The 21,581-nt window shown below is 39.6% G+C and overlaps 1 protein-coding gene across 6 annotated transcripts in view; it reads left to right on the top strand.

The window, feature by feature from the left end:
* The window catches only part of LOC126100267 (apoptosis-inducing factor 3), a 78,751-nt gene that overhangs the window by 7,262 nt on the left and 49,908 nt on the right, over positions 1–21,581 (top strand). For all 6 annotated transcript variants that reach the window (XM_049910858.1, XM_049910859.1, XM_049910857.1 and 3 more), the window contains 3 exons: positions 850–1,022; positions 16,177–16,353; positions 19,350–19,516. In XM_049910858.1, the coding sequence (XP_049766815.1) occupies positions 850–1,022; positions 16,177–16,353; positions 19,350–19,516 (517 nt within the window). The remainder of the gene's footprint in view (positions 1–849; positions 1,023–16,176; positions 16,354–19,349; positions 19,517–21,581) is intronic.

The raw sequence follows: 21,581 nt of genomic DNA on the forward strand, positions 1-21,581 counted from the left end.
TGCACATTTCCTTGACATTTTAATAACTCTTACAGTGTGACTGCAGACACCAGAAATTCTGCACTAATTACAATAGAAACAATATTAAATTTTCACTAACAGCAAAAGTATGTATGTTTATAACCTTCAGGTATTTGCAGAACATTGGGCTTGTCAGGTGACAGGCATGCCAGTTGCAAAAATAAAATTTTCCCCAGACAGAATTTTTTTTTTTTTAAAAAAAAAAAAAAAACTTGTAACTTTATTGGCAAGACAAGAGCTAATTGATCATTTTTATTGTTAGTTATAAATTCAGCAGGTGGATGTACATAACAATCAGCTTTTTTTTCCCCAAAAAAACTTTTTCACTGTTGGCCAGCATAAGGACTCCAAACAGGTGGAGCTTTGCCATCAAATTGCATATACTGTGTTGTATTTACATGTTGTTTCCTTAACAGATGCACCACACTGTCTCAGAATACTCCCAAAAAGTCCAGATCTTAAATTTTCTTTCCCTACTACTGGTTTCACTTGTTTTTCCATTTCATATCACTTTTTAGTATTACCTTATACATTTAAATGGTATGGCAGTCTTGAAAATTACTAGTAATGTAATTAGATAACATAGTATTTAAAAGAAATAATTGATCCATTAGTACTGCTCTCCACAGTTTGGCCTGTAGCTACTTAATGTGTGCATGTTAATATTGAATTCTAAACAATTTTCATAAATATAATTGTTTTGCAAATATTTGTATGCTCCTATTAGTTTCTTGTGACATGATAGCATTTAAATTTTTTGTACAATTATCATCTGTTGTGTTGTTATTTCTTAAAGTACATTTGTTTACAATTTCTTTTCTTGTGAAGAATGAAATCATTTGAAGTGGGTGGCGGAAAAGTGCTGCTGGTAAAGCAGGGCGGTAAGCTGTCTGCAATTGCCAACAAGTGTTCACATTATGGAGCTCCTCTATCTTCTGGGGTCTTGGGAGATGGACGTGTCCGCTGCCCCTGGCATGGAGCTTGCTTTAATGTTCATACAGGTGAGTTGAGTATTTTAATAATTTCATCATTATATAGTTACTGTGTGTTTAATGGTCGTAATTTATGGCTGCTCCTTGTAAACAGATGGCTTGCACGCATTCATTTGTGTGATATTCTGTCTGTTCCCTTACTTAAACTGATTTAAGAATCTAGTAGGAAACACATGAACCTATTCAGTTCAGAGTGTAGAAGTACCTAAAGGCAATTGGGGCATATCATTTTATGTACAATGTGGCAAAATCAGTGATTTGTTGAGCTCAACATAGGACTCAATTATCAGCTATGCAATCGCATGCTTTCAAGAGAGAGATGAAAGAGGTGATTATGACTGTAAAGCAGCCACCTAGTATGAGTTGTGATAGACAGATTACAGGGTCCCATTATCTTGGCTGACAGCGAACAGCATTCAGGATGCTGCTGCATCATAGCAGTAAACATAGCTGCCAAAGAAACAGACAGCATTGCATCAACTTAAATGCCACTGGGCTCTGTAAGTGCAGTACTGTGTCAATGTACTGATTTGCTTCTCATTCTACAGTACCAGCCACTAGAAATGTCAGTGAAAGCTGCTATCAATAAATGTTAGCTCCCCTCCTCCCTGCTCATCTTGTTGATTCAAAAATTAAGTTATGTAATATTCTTAAAAACTGTTAATGGAAATATGATGAAATAGTGTATATAAAATACAAAATGGCACTGGTTCATTATTAAATACACCAACCAGATGAAAGGCCGCTTCAACAATAGCAAAATCTTGGCTAATATAGTATGATGACATGGTCATATATCCAGAAATGTTTTTCTGAAGAATACTAAATACATTTAGTAATACAATATATTCTAATTTTCACCTCGCAGCCGTAAATACAACATTAAGATCTAGATGCTGAGTTGCTGACTAACTAGGACATCTATAAATTCCACACTGGTCAGTCCTTAGCCTTACCCACCTTAACCTTGGCCAGTACATTGTCTCTGCTAACCACAACTCCCAAAATTCTCTACCTTTCAGCCCATGGATATGCTAGCACACTCAGTGCAGATCATCTTGAAGCCAGCCACAAACTTGAACAAAACACCCGACACCCCAAAGAAACAATTGTTAAGGCTGTTAGTTATATACTTCAAAAATGGTGTTTTCTGTCGCAACTGTCATTGACACGGCCATCTCCACCAACCTCCCCCCCCCCCCCCCCCCCCCACCACCACCACCACCACCACTGTCGTCACGTCTGTCTGGCCAAAAGCCTAGTCTAGCCTCCTGTCATAGACTACCAATCCCAGCGAGTCACTCCAACAACTCACAGCCTAGTGCCCCCCCCCCTCCCCCCAGTCCTAAATCTCTCATCCAGATCGCTCTCCAGTCCAGTCCAGGGTGGTCATTTCTTTCCAAAAACTCAACTGTACTGCCATATTTAAATATCTTCTTTCATCTCCAAGTAACCTCATCTGAATATACCACTTCACCACTCAATGCCAAACCACAACCAAGAGAATGAGCATCAAACCCTGCCTAGAACAGTTCTAACTCAAACCCCGAAGGGATCCTCCTACCTTCCATAAAATCATCCTCTCACAGCATTTCAGCCGCTATATTATGCTGGAAAAACATAACCAAAACAGCAAACCTTACTAGAGCTGAGTTCTGAGCTGTCCGTGACCTGCAATCCTCCAGTCAGACTGCTCTATCATCCTTCCCGCAGACAAAGGCTTGACTACTCTAGTTCTTGACCTTAATGAGGGTGTGGCAGAGGTGCATTGTCAGCTCTTGTATACTTCAGCTCGCAGAATTATTCCTAATGACCAGATTTCCTTCATCCAGACTAAGCTGCAGAAAATTCTGAAAACTCTAGGCACCTCACAAGGATTCACAACTGCTTCTGCAGAAATCCTCATCCCTCCTGATACCCACTCTCACTTTTTACTTAATTCCCAAAATACACAAATAAAAACATCCTGTCTGTCCCTTAGTAGCATTTCTAGCGTATCAGCAGAGCCTCTCATCCTATGTAAAAAGACACCAGTCACTCTCTTTAATGTCTCAAATCCATTCCCCCCCTCTTGCATCTGGTACCCTCCTTGTCACCATCATTATGATCACACTGTACACAAACAACATCCCTGCACATAACCTCTCAGCCCTAGGACTCACCCTCTCCCTATGGCCACCTGAAAGTCTTTCTAAAACTTTGTTTACTGTCATCCTAGTGAACGTCATTGTTATTTTAAGTGCGTCACTTGCTAACTGTAACTACTAATTACATAACTCAATAACTATAATTACATCACTTTTGAAGGCCAGACCTACAAACAAAATGGAAGACTGCTGTGCAAACCAGGATGGCTCCATTCTATCCCAATATTTTCGTGCCCTGCATGCAAAAAGCATTTTCATGATTCAGAAGTTTGGCCCCTGGTATAGATTTATCAATGACAGCTTGGTGGTCTGGACGTATTGTGTGACTAACAACTCTGTTTTCTTCAACAACGTCACTCCTTTTCTCAACACACTCACCTGGGCCTTTTCTAAATCCAAAGTCACCTTTCTTGCTTCCTTGGTGTTAACCTTTGCCTTGCTGAAGTCAATAAACCACAGTCCATGTAATACCAACCAATAACTGACAGTTTCTAAAATTTGAAAACTGTTACCTTTCCAGGTAAAATGCTCCCTTCTTTTCAGCCCAGGTATATGCACCAAACTGATCTGTTCCACTGCCAAATCCTTCAACACCTACATCAAATATTGTCCCAAACTTCCTTTCCTGTGACTACCCCATAGGGTTTAATCAGAAACGAATCTCTCGGGGAGTATTCTCCTCTGCCCTCTTACTAATGCTGTTGCCAGTCCCAAAAAAATGAGAAGCATCCTCTTGTCACACAATTCCACACAGGGCTTGAGTCCTCAATACTTTGCCAAGGCTATGATTTTTTAAATTGTAACCTCCCTTGTATAGTTTAATTTTTGTGGTAATTGGACATGGGCAGGGGATGGTTAACAAAGAGAGAATCATTTATTGCTAGATGAATCTGACTATTGTCTAGTACCAAAACATATTCCTTTTGACAAATATTTAAGTCAAAATTCATATTCCTGAGGAGAAAAACCTTGTTTCACAAAGCTCCTAGCATCCAGCGCACATTGGTCTATCGATTATTCATATGATTTTGAAACGCATCCCTGTTGGTTTTTGAACACATTCTAGGTTTATTTCAGAATGAATCATAAGTTGAGTTTTGAATGCATGCGTAGTGTATGTGTGGAATACGCAACTAACAGGAATAACAGGTAAGAAAGATTATGTGTTGTCTTCTCAATGTATCAAAAAAAATTAGAATTTGACAAAGTTTTAAGCCAGTTAGCTACACTGGTGAGGGCCAGTTGCACAGTTCCCAGCTAGCAGGTGCTTTAAGTTCTGTTCTGGGAGTAGTTCGGAAAATGTGTTGTGTGAATACGTAAAAACACCTAACGGGAAAATAAACTTGGGATAACTAAACCAGTGACTGTAGCAGGGTTAATGAAGTTAACCGGAGAATAAATTTTGACACTGTCACAGAATTAGTGATGACAAGATTGTTTGGATGAGGAAGGAGAAGAAACGGGGACATCAAACAAATTACAGAAGAATATGACGATATCAAAATTATATAAACATTTTGTACTACTACTATTCAATCTCGTGCTCAAGAAGTGAAGCATATGAATGAAATGTGAAACTATTTCCTAACATACAACTTTTTGCTTGTAGTAGCTTTAATAGGCATTTTATATTGGTACTTCGTGAATTTTATTCTGTCGTGACATAAAAATGACCATTTGTTTCAAAACAGTCTCGTTTATTTTGTGTGTATTACAACTGCTGCAATATTAGGCAGGTCTATTTCATTTTATCTAGCAGACAGTGACAAATTACATGTAATCAGCTCAAGAAACCACACCAGTCTTTGGTACTATTTGTATTAACAGCTTTTTCCGTATTAGATAACGGCATTTAATTTTTCGTGAAGCAAAAAGTTTGACAAACTTTGATGAGGTAATAGATCCTTTTGCAGAAAGAAAAGCACGCCATGTATAGCCGTAGCAAGATTAGAAAAAAAATATGTTATGACTTAAGGATTGAAGAAATGTGTACTGTCTTGCTTGTTTCTTGTCTTTAATTGTTTTATTTAATTTTATGTCACTCAAAACAGCAAGTTATTAGCTAATAGGCAATAGAGTGTGCAAATTTTCTGAAGAGTTCTTGTAGTCCCGGTTACAAATAATTCCATCCAGTATTAATTGTGAGGTTTATATATATATATATATGTCTGCTTGTGTCTGTATATGTGTGGATGGATATGTGTGTGTGTGCGAGTGTGCACCCGTCCTTTTTTTCCCCCTAAGGTAAGTCTTTCCGCTCCCGGGACTGGAATGACTCCTTACCCTCTCCCTTAAAACCCACATCCTTTCGTCTTTCCCTCTCCTTCCCTCTTTCCTGATGAGGCAACAGTTTGTTGCGAAAGCTTGAATTTTGTGTGTATGTTTGTGTTCGTTTGTGTGTCTGTCGACCTGCCAGCACTTTCATTTGGTAAGTCACATCATCTTTGTTTTTATATATATATATATATATATAGGGTGTTTCAAAAATGACCGGTATATTTGAAACGGCAATAAAAACTAAACGAGCAGCGATAGAAATACACCGTTTGTTGCAATATGCTTGGGACAACAGTACATTTTCAGGCAGACAAACTTTCGAAATTACAGTAGTTACAATTTTCAACAACAGATGGCGCTGCGGTCTGGGAAACTCTATAGTACGATATTTTCCACATATCCACCATGCGTAGCAATAATATGGCGTAGTCTCTGAATGAAATTACCCGAAACCTTTGACAACGTGTCTGGCGGAATGGCTTCACATGCAGATGAGATGTACTGCTTCAGCTGTTCATTTGTTTCTGGGTACTGGCGGTACACCTGGTCTTTCAAGTGTCCCCACAGAAAGAAGTCACAGGGGTTCATGTCTGGCGAATAGGGAGGCCAATCCACGCCGCCTCCTGTATGTTTCGGATAGCCCAAAGCAATCACACGATCATCGAAATATTCATTCAGGAAATTTAAGACGTCGGCCGTGCGATGTGGCCGGGCACCATCTTGCATAAACCACGAGGTGTTCGCAGTGTCGTCTAAGGGACTTTGTACCGCCACAAATTCACGAAGAATGTCCAGATAGCGTGATGCAGTAATCGTTTCGGATCTGAAAAATGGGCCAATGATTCCTTTGGAAGAAATGGCGGCCCAGACCAGTACTTTTTGAGGATGCAGGGACGATGGGACTGCAACATGGGGCTTTTCAGTTCCCCATATGCGCCAGTTCTGTTTATTGACGAAGCCGTCCAGGTAAAAATAAGCTTCGTCAGTAAACCAAATGCTGCCCACATGCATATCGCCGTCATCAATCCTGTGCACTATATCGTTAGCGAATGTCTCTTGTGCAGCAATGGTAGCGGTGCTGAGGGGTTGCCGCGTTTGAATTTTGTATGGATAGAGGTGTAAACTCTGGCGCATGAGACGATACGTGGACGTTGGCGTCATTTGGACCGCAGCTGCAACACGGCGAACGGAAACCCGAGGCCGCTGTTGGATCACCTGCTGCACTAGCTGCGCGTTGCCCTCTGTGGTTGCCGTACGCGGTCGCCCTACCTTTCCAGCACGTTCATCCGTCACGTTCCCAGTCCGTTGAAATTTTTCAAACAGATTCTTTATTGTATCGCTTTTCGGTCCTTTGGTTACATTAAACCTCCGTTGAAAACTTCGTCTTGTTGCAACAACACTGTGTTCTAGGCGGTGGAATTCCAACACCAGAAAAATCCTCTGTTCTAAGGAATAAACCATGTTGTCTACAGCACACTTGCACGTTGTGAACAGCACACGCTTACAGCAGAAAGACGACGTACAGAATGGCGCACCCACAGACGGCGTTGTCTTCTATATCTTTCACATCACTTGCAGCGCCATCTGTTGTTGAAAATTGTAACTACTGCAATTTCGAAAGTTTGTCTGCCTGAAAATGTACTGTTGTCCCAAGCATATCATTTTTGAAACACCGTGTGTGTGTGTGTGTGTGTGTGTGTGTGTGTGTGTGTGTGTGTGTGTATATATATACCTAAAAACAAAGATGATGTGACTTACCAAATGAAAGTGCTGGCAGGTCGACAGACACACAAACGAACACAAACATACACACAAAATTCAAGCTTTCGCAACAAACTGTTGCCTCATCAGGAAAGAGGGAAGGAGAGGGAAAGACGAAAGGATGTGGGTTTTAAGGGAGAGGGTAAGGAGTCATTCCAGTCCCGGGAGCGGAAAGACTTACCTTAGGGGGAAAAAAGGACGGGTATACACTCGCGCGCACACACACACATATCCATCCACACATATATATAAAGAGGTGCAGGATGTCAAACCAGCCAACTGGGAACAGGAGAGGCACCGCAGCACATTTTAATTTCCACTGTCCTGGACACAGTTTGATGGCACCCATCACAAAATATACAAGTTTGCATTCGATAGAGCAAAATACCTTGATGTGCGATAGAAGAATGCTGTGTGAAGAGGTGTAGCTCTGTACTAAACAGTCTTACACTCCCCCGAAGTCTTACGTTTTATGTACCACAATCTTCAGAAAGATGTGCACTACAAAATGAACATTTTTTGAAGTCTCTATAATTTTTGGCATCCTACCTCAAATGCTGGAGGGAGGGGGAGGTGGGACACCACTATGTAGTATTGCCCTGGTCCGGGAATATCGTGGACCCAGCACTGATTCACAGAGCAGTGTCAGTTGTAGTCGGTAGGTGAGTGGTCTCTATGTGTGCCGTGCCATGTTTAGGTTTAGTGATTTTGTTGTTTCCTCTTCGTTTATTGCTCTCATGTCAAATGAAAACAAAATGGATTTCTGTGGCCAGGAACTATCAAGTGAATTAAAATACATTCACATAATCATGGAAGGCTAAAATAAATTATTAGTTTCAAATTTTATTTTATTTCCACCTTTCTGACAGTCAAGCATTAATCACTTAGCAGAACAATGAAGTTATTTTTGTCGGTTTCCTAAAAAAATTTGACTTTTATAAATCCTCTCTCCTGAGGCAATCAATTTATTTGAAACGAAGTGTTTAATTCCACACTGTTGGCTTGTTTCAACTGTTCGCTGCATTTCAAGTGTGTGTTTTCATCTTCTAGCACATATGGCATTATGGCATAATAAGGAACCAAACATGAGATAATACAGTACCGGTACTTCAAGAAAATTTACTTCAGAATCTGGACAAACGAATGTGCACTTTAAGCTGAATTATGCATTTTAGTATGGTTCATGAAATTCCCATGCTCTTGGAGTATCCTCTGATGTTTTATTTCTTTTATGACATAATGTAACATCTCGTAATATTTTAGACGTACAAACATACAGGCTTTCTGTGTCGTCGTAGCTGCGCAAGCGTGGTGACGCCTGTTATCTGGCGCTCTCTGGCAGCTGCTTAAACAAATCTATTTGTAACAGATTGTGAGAAAAATATTGCAAATGTTGGTTTGAAAAGCATTATTTTCAAAGTAAATTTCCTTTTACGCAAGATGAACTATGTGGGAGAATGTATGATGAATTTCTTAAATCGCAGAGCATTTGACTCTCATTTAAAAGTCAACTCTTGGAGGATGACCATTAGAATTTTGAGCCCAGATGATCAGACATTTATGTCGTTATTAAAAATTTTTCTGGCACATCTGTGTGATGTACACTAAAGTGTAACACATGCAAAAAAGATCAGCAGTGTATGTGAAAGCTTAGATTCTCTTGAAGCTTATTAATCTTATCATCAACATCATCGTCATTTAAGACTGATTATGTCTTTCAGCATTCAGTCTGGAGCATAGCCCCCTTATAAAATTCCTCCATGATCCCCTATTCAGTGCTAACATCGGTGCCTCTTCTGATGTTAAACCTACTACTTCAAAATCATTCTTAACCGAATCCAGGTACCTTCTCCTTGGTCTGCCCCGACTCCTCCTACCCTCTACTGCTGAACCCATGAGTCTCTTGGGTAACCTTGCTTCTCCCATGTGTGTAACATGACCCCACCATCTAAGCATGTTCACCCTGACTGCTACATCTATAGAGTTCATTCCCAGTTTTTCTTTGATTTCCTCATTGTGGACACCCTCCTGCCATTGTTCCCATCTACTAGTACCTGCAATCATCCTAGTTACATTCATATCCATAACCTCAACCTTGTTGATAAGGTAACCTGAATCCACCCAGCTTTCTCTCCCGTACAACAAAGTTGGTCAAAAGATTGAACGGTGCACAGATAACTTAGTCTTGGTACTGACTTCCTTCTTGCAGAAGAGAGTAGATCATAGCTGAGCGCTCACTGCATTAGCTTTGCTACACCTCGCTTCCAGTTCTTTCACTATGTTGCCATCCTGTGAGAATATGCATCCTAAGTACTTGAAACCATCCACCTGTTCTAACTTTGTTCCTCCTATTTGGCACTCAATCCGTTTATATTTCTTTCCCACTGACATTACTTTCATTTTGGAGATGCTAATCTTCATACCATAGTCCTTACATTTCTGATCTAGCTCTGAAATATTACTTTGCAAACTTTCAATCGAATCTGCCATCACAACTAAGTCATCCGCATATGCAAGACTGCTTATTTTGTGTTCACATATCTTAATCTCACCCAGCCAGTCCATTGTTTTCAACATATGATCCATAAATAATATGAACAACAGTGGAGACAGGTTGCAGCCTTGTCTTACCCCTGAAACTACTCTGAACCATGAACTCAATTTACCGTCAACTCTAACTGCTGCCTGACTATCCATGTAAAGATCTTTAATTGCTTGCAAAATTTTGCCTCCTATTCCATAATCTTGTAGAACAGACAATAACTTCCTCCTTGGAACCCGGTCATATGCCTTTTCTAGATCTATAAAGCATAGATACAATTCCCTGTTCCACTCATAACACTTCTCCATTATTTGCCGTAAGCTAAAGATCTGGTCCTGACAATCTCTAAGAGGCCTAAACCCACACTGATTTTCATCCAATTGGTCCTCAACTAATACTCGCACTTTCCTTTCAACAATACCTGAGAAGATTTTACCCACAACGGTGATTAAAGAGATACCTCTGTAGTTGTTACAATCTTTTCTGTTTCCATGTTTAAAGATTGGTGTGATTACTACTGCTTTTGTGCAGTCTGATGGAACCTGTCCCGACTCCCAGGCCATTTCAGTTATCCTGTGTAGCCATTTAAGACCTGACATTCCACTGTATTTGATGAGTTCCGACTTAATTTCATCCACCCCAGCTGCTTTATTGCACTGCAATCTATTGACCATTTTCTCCACTTCCTCAAATGTGATCCTATTTCCATCATCATTCCTATCCCATTCTACCTCGAAATCGGAAACATTACTGTATTTTCACCTACATTGAGCAACTCTTCAAAATATTCCCTCCATCTGCCCAAGGCATCCACAGGATTCACCAGCAGTTTTCCTGACCTGTCCATAATACTTGTCATTTCTTTCTTACCTCCCTTTTGAAGACTGCTAATTACACTCCAGAATGGTTTTCCAGCAGTTTGACTCATAGTCTCCAACTTGTTTCCAAAGTCTTCCCAAGATTTCTTCTTGGATGCTGCAATTAATCGTAGAGACCAATATTATGTGAAAGCTTTTCTTTTCTTGTAGAAACACTTTGTATATTAATGTAAACCATTAACTTTTTCTATTTGTGTGGTCGTGCCAGATCACATGACAGAAGCTATGACTGGATTACAAAAGTGCATCCCAATCTCGATTTCAATAATTCGGAAAATAACCACATGGGAACTCAAATTTATACTTTCGTAATATGAAAATATGCAGCGTACTTGTTGCTGCACATCAAAGGTCTTTCCAAAACGTTCTTTTTTCCCACTAAGTTTCATCTTGTAAAGTACTGGGAAATACAGTGCCGGTGTATAAAACAATAGCTATTCAAGGGACTGATTACTTTTACGAGGAAAAGTATACTGTCACTTAACATGGAAAAAGTGTGTTTTCACCTGGGAGAAAGTGTATTTTTAACCAAGAAATCCAGGAAAAATCTGGGAATTTTTTTCCTTGTCTGCATATACACCCTGCCCTTATATCCCCCCCACCCCTCCTACACACTGGAATTTTTCAAAAAACATATAGAAACGTTTTTGAAAACCCAGAAAGAAGCTAGATATCCCCAAGGTCTTGACTCAGCCACTGGATTCCCAGGAAAATAAAAAACTGCACAGTAACGAACAACCCACCAATGTCTTTCTGTGCCTGAATCGTCAGAACTGTAATACAATAAAAATAGCAAGCGCACACAGTCTCTCATCCCTACACCTGAAGCTACATTTTGCTTGCATTTTGCTTGTAAGTAGACATAGGATATGGAAAGGAATCAATTTGGTTATGATCAGCCACAACATTATGACTACCAACCTACTATTGATATAAACCCTTCCAGGCAATAGCATCATCATCTGGTGAGGAATGACTGCTATTCAGACACCACATGGTGCATGTAGTATCAGGGAGCATGCTATTCGTGTGTAGAATGAGGAAGGCAAGCGATCTATCTGAGTTCGACCAAGGGCAGATTGTGATGGTCTGGAGGCTCAGTGTGAGCATTTCAGAAACTTCACAACTTGTCAGGTGTTAGAGGAGTGCTGTGGTGAGTGTCTTCAACACGTGGCAAAACCAAGGTGGAAGCATGTTTAGATGTTGTGGGGTTGGGCAGTCAACCCTTTTTACAGATGTCTGACGACGTAGGCTGGGTAGACTGATAAAACAGGACAGGTGGCAAACTATGGCTGAACACCAGACTTTAATGCTGGGCAGAGTACAATTGTGTCTGAACACACAGTGCAGCAAACATTCCTAACGATGGGCCTCCGCAGCGGACGACCCATGCATGTGCCAAACTTAATACCATGACATCGGCAACTATGACTGAAATGGGCATGTGACCATCGGCACCAAATGTTGGCCCATGGCAGAGCATTGCATGATCTGATGAATCCCAATACCTGTTTCATCTTGCTGATGGTAGAGTGCAAATCCATCATTTTCTAGGGGAACAGCTCCTTGACACGTGTACTGCTTTATGCAGACAAGCTGGTGGCAGCTCCATTATGCTCTGTGAAACATTTGTGTGGGCATCCATGGGTCCACTGGAGCTCGTGCAAGGCACCATGATGACCAAGGAGTATCATACACTGGTTGCAAACCACGTACAGTCTTCATGTTTCCCGATGTCAGTGGCATTTTTTAAGAAGATAATGTGCCATGTCACAAGGCTAGGAGTGTGGTGGAGTGGCCGGAGGAACACGGTGGTGAGTTTCAATTGACGTACTGACCCCCAACTCTCCAGATCTGATTTTGATTGAACACATGCGGGATGTGATTGAATGGGGCGTGAGAGCTCATCGTCCCTCTTCCCGGAATTTACTAGAATTAGGTGACTTTTGTGTGTAGATGTGTCCTAACACCCCCTAGCAGCTTACCAAGGCCTCATAGCTTCCTTATCATGTCGCATTGCCACTGTTACCTGTGCCAAAGATGGACATACTGGCTATTAGGTAGGTGGTCATAATGTTCTGGCTGATCAGTGTATATCTAGACCAAACAAAAAAATCTGAAAAACACCTTTCGTGTTACTGTTTTTCAGCAATTAAAAAGAAAAATAAGGCATATCAGTAGGATGAAATAGAAAACAAAGCACAAAAAACATGTACTGTTCTACTTAAATACCACAAATAAGAAACAGTTTAATGTCTGTTGGCACACCCAACGGCACTCAAGCAAAAGTGGGGAAAAAATCCCGTAAGGATAAACAATATGACATAAGTACTCGTATATATGGTGTGATCAGTGTGAAAGTTTAACTAGCATGATGTTAAGGAATAGGTAAGTTTGTTTCGAGGTAAGTAAGTAAGATAAAACAGACTGAAAAATGCTGTATTTATAGTTGGGAAACTAACACAAGTTGTAATTAGTCTGCTGGAAGATGATTTCGATGATCTCCCTATTGCCTGGAAGAGAATGGAAGGTGAAGAAAACACCTGTGTGGCCCTCTTGTGTGTCAGTTCTCCATCATTACATCAGGGATGGGTGCACCGAAGCTTAGCTGCAGTGTCACATCTCTTGGTCATTTGTAGCAGGTTCGATTGGGGAACTGTGTTGTGTCTTAGTCCCATTCCATTATTGCTTCATCAACATGGCAGACATGCAAACAACAAAGTGGCTTTGCATACATACGCGTGACAATAATCGGAATGTGTGCAGTGCAGTAATGCTCCTACTTTCTCTGCCACTACCCTTGTACGTGTTGCAAGGCTGGAAAGCAAAAGAAGGGAGAATAGAATACTTAGACTTCTTGCAGTAATGAAAGTCTTCATGGCTGCTAGCACTAAAGTGTGCGTCATTTATTACGGCAGCCGAGTTTACGTTCGTTCTGCGCATCTGACGTCACAAAACACAGTCAGCCAATGAACAGAGAACGACGTTGCCAGAGCCCGACCGCAGTGCAGTCATAAATAAAGTAATTGAACAAAAGCAATGTCTTGATAGCAGACTTTCTTTTATAGAAAGTTTGGAAAAAGCATTCTTTATACCAATTGCTTCATATTCTATTAATTAATTAAACCAGACAAGCAATAAGCCTCCTAATTCAGGCGATAGCAAGGAAAGGTTTTTGTATCATTCTCACTAACGGTTTTTTCGCATTAAAGAACAGCGGTAATATTTTATTTCCTGTTGTACTTTGATGAAACTGAGTAATTCATAATCATACCAACAGTGTTTGTCGGTATTTTGCATGATATTTTAAAGTCCTCCGGGTGGTATATTGAACGACGAGCTGCGTTAGCGCAATGGTTAAAGTGTATGGCTGCTAAGCAAAAGGTTCCGAGTTCAAACCTTGATCAGTGCTTAATATTTTCTTTATTTAAAAACAATATCGAAGTGTCTTACTTCATGAATTTTATTTGTTTGAATGTAATTTTTTGAAATTTCTAGTGGCAACTAAAATCGACCAAATGGAAAGTATACGCTATGGACTTTTACCTCTGCAAACTCTTCAAAATTTTGTGCAATGGTTTACTACATCTAATGCTGACAATAACTGTGTTGAACATCAAAACAAAATTAAGTCATTTATGGGGGGAAGGTATCAGTCAAAAAGATGTGTAAAAATCAAATTTTTGGGCCAAATAGTTTTTGTGAAATCAAATGATAGTGTGTCAAAGCAGTTGAAACACCATGTGTCTGCCCAGGCGAGCAGTGTAATGATGACAAAATCGTGCATATCGCAGAATGCGGGGAGCACTTCTCTGTAGCAGTGAAAGGGTTAATGCGGTCGTGGTGGCTTTACTTCATAAACTGCGCGCTCCCTCCTAAACGTAAGTTTGCGAACTATACTATGGTGCTGCTTCTCTTGGCGCGTACAACTGGCAACGCAGCAATCTCCCGCATCTGGGCGGGCATGCGCGAACCACCAAGAAAAAGAATTGAACTATAATCGTTCATTAGGCTAACACAAACCGATTAATGTTCAGAAAAACTTAACATTTCTTTTATTTTGTGGCTACCACACAGCCTTATTGCTGACTTAAAATGTGCTCCATTGTACTGTTGTTGACCTCTTTGCCATCTTATTCTGCCTCTTCTTCCAGTGTATAATATAAGTGGACATTTTGAAATATTGTCTTTCATAAATTCTCCCATTTTGTTAATTTTCTGGAGCTGGGATGTATGGGTGCCTAATTTCAACAGCCTCAGAAGAACCTATGTAATTTTGTAATCTTGTGCTTAGTCTTCTTTAATTGCGTGTGTGTACACTGACCAAAATGAAGTCTCCATTCCTATACACATACTCTGATGTACCAACTTTTCATACTGTACCTTCCTGGCAGTGGCCGTCTTCACTAGCATTGGTGACACCAGTAACCAATTGCTGAACATTCTCTAAGGGATCGGTACTGATAGTTTCCAAGAACTAAGTGGATAGAGGTTTTCTAGCACTTGATATATGCGTCTTTGCTGACTAATTCACAAATCTGTATGTGATGCATTTCACCTCATGTATGAAATAAAAATAACTGGTGCACCCAGAGTCATGGTGACTGATGGAGAAGTGTGTTGGTAAAATTGATGAGTAGGATGAGAGTATGAAATACCAGTAGAGGGAGACACATAATGAGAGACATTGTTTTAAACATCATGATGGACATACACAAATTCTGAATTCTTTTCTGTTCATATTCAGTTTCTTTAAAACACTAAGAGATTTGGTGTACTTTATGAGACCACCTGTACAATTCTACTGTGAAGTCTCTGGTTAGTGAGGGATTATATTTAATGCCGCACAGTGCAAAAATTACTTATTTCATTGACTTGCCACACTTTTGTTGAAAAGGCTCAAGATGTTTTCAGAGACATAGAAATTGAGTGCGTGAGTGACATACTCATTGCATGTACGTATAAAAAATAATACAATCATTCATACAAACAAATGTACTGCAACACCAGTGCCAAACTTGAATTTTGTTGATGCTGGTTTGGTAGCATTGTTAGGACTGAAGTAAAATGTGAAATCTAACAGTTATGTGACTGTTTGGGCTGTTCTGGCAGGTATAATGAGTGTATGGCAATTTACACAGTGTAATCCAGTAGCAGAACGGAAAACATTTGTTTATTATTTCAACAATAAGTAAGGGTTGTCAGTGTAGTTATGCATTCATAAGTTTAGCTGAGGACTGATGTTTTGTCAAAGCAGTGTACTCTGTTCAAATAATACTTCGTTCAAGAGACTTAAACTAGCCCTTTAAATCCAGGAGTGAAAGTGTTTCTGGAATATGTGAAGTTGGCCAACTATTTCCTGATGTATATTTTTTAATGTATTTGTGTTAGTGTAAACATATACATTTTGGCTAAAGCATCTTACATTTTTATTAAGAGATCTTTTGTAGACCACTGTCTTCTTTTACATTTTACTGTTGGGAAGTTAATCTTTCATGTAATGGTATCTCTGCTGCCCTATCATAATTTGCTGTGCAACTCTGTTCATCTTTTTTCAGGTGACATTGAAGAGTTTCCTGGTTTGGATAGTGTTCCATGCTTTAGTGTGAGAGTAACATCAGATGGTGGTGTTGCTATTAGAGGAAAACGAAGTGATCTGAAATCTGGAAAGCGAGTGAAGCCAATGCAGACTCGTGATCCAGTGAACCAAGATACTTTCGTTATTGTTGGAGCAGGTAATAGCTATAATAATTACTGTTGTTGATGGAATACCAAATATAAATGAGATTAGTATCAAGTATATCTTCCTGTAACATGACTTTTCAATAAATACACCAATTGAGGTGGTGCCACAGTTAGCACACTGGACTTGCATTCAGGACGATGATGTTTCAAACCAATGTTCAGCCACCCTGATTTAGGTTTTCCGTGATTTCCATAAATCGCTTCAGGCAAATCTCGGGATGGTTCCTGTGAAAGGGCACAGCCGATTTCCTTCCCTAATCCGATGGGACTGATGACCTCACTATTTGGTCCCCCTCCCCCAAATCAACCAACCAGCCATTAAGTACAAAACTTAATTTTTCTCGTGGAAAGGATGATGAACTAAACGGAAGTAAGCTGCCTATCTGATGAAGTCAGTGCAGTTACTTACTGGAGTTAAAAAAGTTAACAGATGGGTGGTGATCAAAGCAATGAGAGAAAAATAAAAATACGTGCTGTGCTGATGGTGTTAGATTGCTGCTACATTGGAAAAGTAGCTTTTGATCATAGAATATGCCCAAATTACACTGAAGATTTTTCAGACCATGGGATTTTACTCCAATTAGAGTGGAAACTTATACAGATAGTGTACAGTATGAGAATGAGCAAGATGAGAAGGCAGTTTTATTTTGATGTCTCTTTTGCAGTAATTGTGAGATTTTACTACAGTCAGAGTGCAGATTCATAATTTATATCAGAATTACCCATACGCCATACCAAAGGACAAGGAAGGGAAGGAAAAAAATATAGTCACATGTTTTTCTGTCAAGAAAATTGTTCAGAAGTTGATATTATGCAGGTTTTTAACAGGGTCAGAACTGGAACTTATGGTTACTTACAAGTTGCCATTCGTATTCCATAATATTAAAAATACGTCATACCCCCCAGGTCTAGCTCCCTCCTCCTCCCCACTATGGTCAAAGTTCAACAAATGACAGGATTATTCTTTCAGGTTTTGCGTCTTTATGCTACTGCTTTTTGTATTACAAACATAGATTACTTGCATTGTACCACTCCTGTTGAACATTGCGAAAATATCACTCTGGGCCAGGAAAGCTAATTTATTTTAAGACTGGCCCGGCCCAGCTTGACATCTTTATGGTGTTACGAAAAAGTGTGATAACGTAAGGCTTCTACTTATCTCTCATCTCAGTATCTTTTGCTCAGGCAGATATACCAAAGAATAGCCGTTTGAAGCTAGAAAGACGACTGTTTACTTCACTGGTAGTGAACTGCAACAGAATCTCCTTTCTCATTTTTTAGCAACCCAACAAAATAAAGATCATATATCCATCACTCTTCTATAAATCCAGTACTGGTAAAACAGTTACCTGTGAAATTACATATGTGATCTGTGTAATATATAAATTCAGGGAGTTCCAACAAAACATCTGACTGTTCATTCTTCTTCACCTTGAAACACACCTGTTCATTGTTGTTCTCATCAAGTAGCATTTTTTGTTCCCGGCTTTCAATGATCTGCTATATCTTACCCAACATAAAAACACTGGAAAATATATCCCGGCACAGCATATCAAATCTGCTTGATATTTGTACTTAAAAATTTTCAGTAAGTTCAAACAGAAAGTAATTCCATCTTATGCATTCAGCTAATGCTGTGTTACTGACACATCGTATGTCATTTAACAGCTGCACATTTCAAATTTTAGATAAGTAATTTAGTAATATCTCTTAAATGAAAAATTGTGAAACCTGTGTGCTGTGAAATTTGTCTGAAGAGTGATGGTACAACTGGTTTGTTATTAAAAAGTGACAGTCTCAGCCTTATCAGTTGTGCATTCACTGTAAGTGTGAAAAGTGTGTATTATGAATAAAAAATTATATGCAAGACAGCACATGTTTGTGTTACAGATGTGGTGGAAATTTGATCGAAGTTTTGAAGATGTAAGACTATCTTTCATTGAAAAGTTCCCACATTCACAGCCATCATGCAGGCAAGCATCTACAAATTAAATCAAAGGTTCGAGGTGACAGGTTCTGTAGCTGGCTTAGGACACAGTGGCCACCAAAGAAAATCTGCAGCTCTTTGCACAGGCACTTGTTTAGCCATGCAAGAAATTTGCATGAACAGCACCTAAGGAACTAGAATATTCTGACAGAAGTTGAAGTAGAATGTTAAAAACATTACAGCTGAAGCCTTTATAAGCCTTTATTGGTGCACACAGTAGTAAATCAAATTTAAAATTAAATGAAAGAGCAGTTACATATATACTCTGAAAATCTGCAATTGTTATTGAGGAGTAGTTAATGGTGATGGAGTTAAGGTTTTTTGCTGATGTATGGGGCAAAATAGTGATAGGTCCTTACTTTTTTAGTGGGACCATGAATGCAGAGAAGTTGTTATTGAATCAAGCAATACCACTGTACGAAAAGCTGTATGAAACCCCCTCATTTGCCAGCAAGACAATATTCCACTGCACTACGGATTCTTTATCTCTGCATGTTTGGGTGACAGTTTTCAGGAGTGGATGGAAAAGCGGGATAATATTGATTGATCTGCTAGGTAACATAGTACTGTGACCAGTGACACTTGACAGAAAGTTAAGTAAGCTGAAATAATAAGTTAGTCTGTGTGAGGAATAGGCAGTAACGATAGATATGCGAATATCTTAGATATGGGACTACCTTAGATATGGGAATACCTTAGATATGGGAATACCTTAGATATGGGAATACCTTAGATATGGGAATACCTTAGATATGGGAATATCTTAGTCTTCGGAGAATAAGACTTGTAGCTGTTTTTTTTTTTTGTGTGTGTGTGTGGGGGGGGGGGGGGGGGGGAGGGGTGGGGGAGGTTGCACTCCTGAAGTAACTAAAATAATCCTACCATCCTTCATTTTGGAAAAATTCTAAATAATATACAACTATGTAACATAAGGAATTAACATAAAAATTTCTCAAAATACTCAGAAGAGCTGTAGCAATTTTACTTTTTATGTTCTAGGTGCAGCTGGTATGTCTTGTGCTGAGACTTTAAGGCAGGAGGGTTTCAGGGGCCGGCTGGTTCTTATAACAGCTGAGAGGTATCCACCTTATGACCGCATCAAGCTTAGTAAAATGTTGGATGCAACCATTGATAAGTTGGCAACGAGGCAAGATAGTTTTTATCAGGTATATGGTTTATATTGTAATGTTTTGTGACCTGTAAGTCACAAAAATCTAGTTCCTTCTTAGATTACTCCTGAAAGTTACCACTGTGTGATCTGAGGTGCCTTGTCACAGTCTGCGTGGCTCCCCCCGTCGGAAGTTAAGAGTCCCCCCTCGGACATGGATGTGTGTGTTGTCCTTAGTGTAAGTTAGTTTGAGTTAGATTAAATAGTACGTAAGCTTCGGGACCGATGACCTCGGCAGTTTGGTCCCATAAGACCTGACGACAAATTTCCAAATTTGAAAGTTACCAAATATTTTTTAAAAAACTGATGTTTTGTTGAAGTTCATTTTCAGAAGTTTGCCAGTATGCTGTGGCTAATGAAATTGAGCATTGCTGAGGATTATGAATTTAAAATAAGACATATGTGGCAACTGCCTGAGGCAGGCTGCCGTGTGGAAGAATTATATCCTTATAGCAGGCATGAATTCCACAAACCATTGTCTATAATTTCTGAGCCAGCTGGAGTGGCTGTGCAGTTCTAGGTGCTACAGTCTGGAGCCGAGTGACCCCTATGGTCGCAGGTTCGAATCCTGCCTCAAGCATGGATGTGTGTGATGTTCTTAGGTTAGTTAGGTTTAATTAGTTCTAAGTTCTAGGCAACTGATGACTTCAGAAGTTAAGTCGCATAGTGCTCAGAGGCATTTGATTTTGTAATTCCTGATGCTCGGTTTTCACAAAGGATGCTGTAAACAGGGACAATTTTGAAATGCATGATGGGAACCTTGACTAAAAATGTATTAAATCCATAACAGTATTCTATAAAGAAACACTATCATGCTATATTATTTACCTGTAGCCCTCCTCCATTCTCTTATATAAAATAACTTAAAACACCTGATTACTTTACAAAGGAGTTAAGTTAAATATTTGACTTTAAGCTTGTAAGCAAGAAAAAGTTCAAATGAGATGTGAAATTATGCTGAAAGTTTGTTGGAAGCCACTAAGTGCTCTCATTATGAAACACTGGATGAATATAGTATGAATAATTGGTGTTCCATTTTAAGAGAGAGAGATTGAGTTTTTTTACACATCTCAATGTTTATGACATAGTGTCTTCTGAACTGCAAATTGTTCAGTGATACAATTTTGCAGGTACATTCAGCAATATACTGTCTGCAAACTGTTGCAAATAATCAGTAGTAAAGAAGTGCTGAAGTAAAATGTGATGCCTGATAGCAAAGTTTTCTTGCATCCCAATTCTGTAGTCATGCCAATGTACAAGGCTGAACAGTGTTTACATATTAGGTGGTATGACATATGTTGTTTTGAATGTGCGATATGTCATACCAACTGTTATGTAAACACTATTCAGCCTTCTACCACCAAATTATCAATTAGGATAAACGGGCATAGGCAGAGGGTATATACTGGCAAATCGCAATATTCTGCTGCAGAGCATGCTCTACAACATGACATTCGTGACCTCGGCACCTGTTTCGCTACACGCGCTATCTAAATTCTTCCCCCAGACACCAGTTTCTCAGAACTCCCCAGGTGGGAACTATCACAACAACATGTCCTTGGTTCTCACCGCCCATCTGGCCTTAATTTATGTTAATTTCTTCCGTCTCAGCTTTCCTTCACTGTAATTACTGTTTGCTTCACTTTGTTTTAGTTTTCTACATCTTTGATTGTCTTTCCTGTCAATTTTTCACCACCCCCTCCCACCTATGTTACGTACAACGTGCACGTTGTTTCATAGGAATCTCTGGCTTGCATATTACTCTGCCTTCCATCTTTAAACTCTCAGGTTTTCAAATCACATCCGATGCAGTCCCCAACAATCAGTCTTTCCTTCTCATCCCATGCGGTAAGTCTCTCCTGAGTTGTGGGTGACTTTACAAAATCTACTCCTTTTCCTATACCTCTCCTGTCCTTTTCCTTCACCCGTCTTCCTTCCCCTTCAGTCCTTCTGCCTGAAGGAGCCACTGGCTCTGAAAGCTTGCCAATCACAACAGTCTTTTATGTGTGTGTTCTGCCACAGCTTAGCGAATAGATTTTTTATTTATCCAATTAAGTAATTTC

Source organism: Schistocerca cancellata, chromosome 9 (assembly GCF_023864275.1).
Source record: "Schistocerca cancellata isolate TAMUIC-IGC-003103 chromosome 9, iqSchCanc2.1, whole genome shotgun sequence".
NCBI classification, from domain to species: domain Eukaryota; kingdom Metazoa; phylum Arthropoda; class Insecta; order Orthoptera; family Acrididae; genus Schistocerca; species Schistocerca cancellata.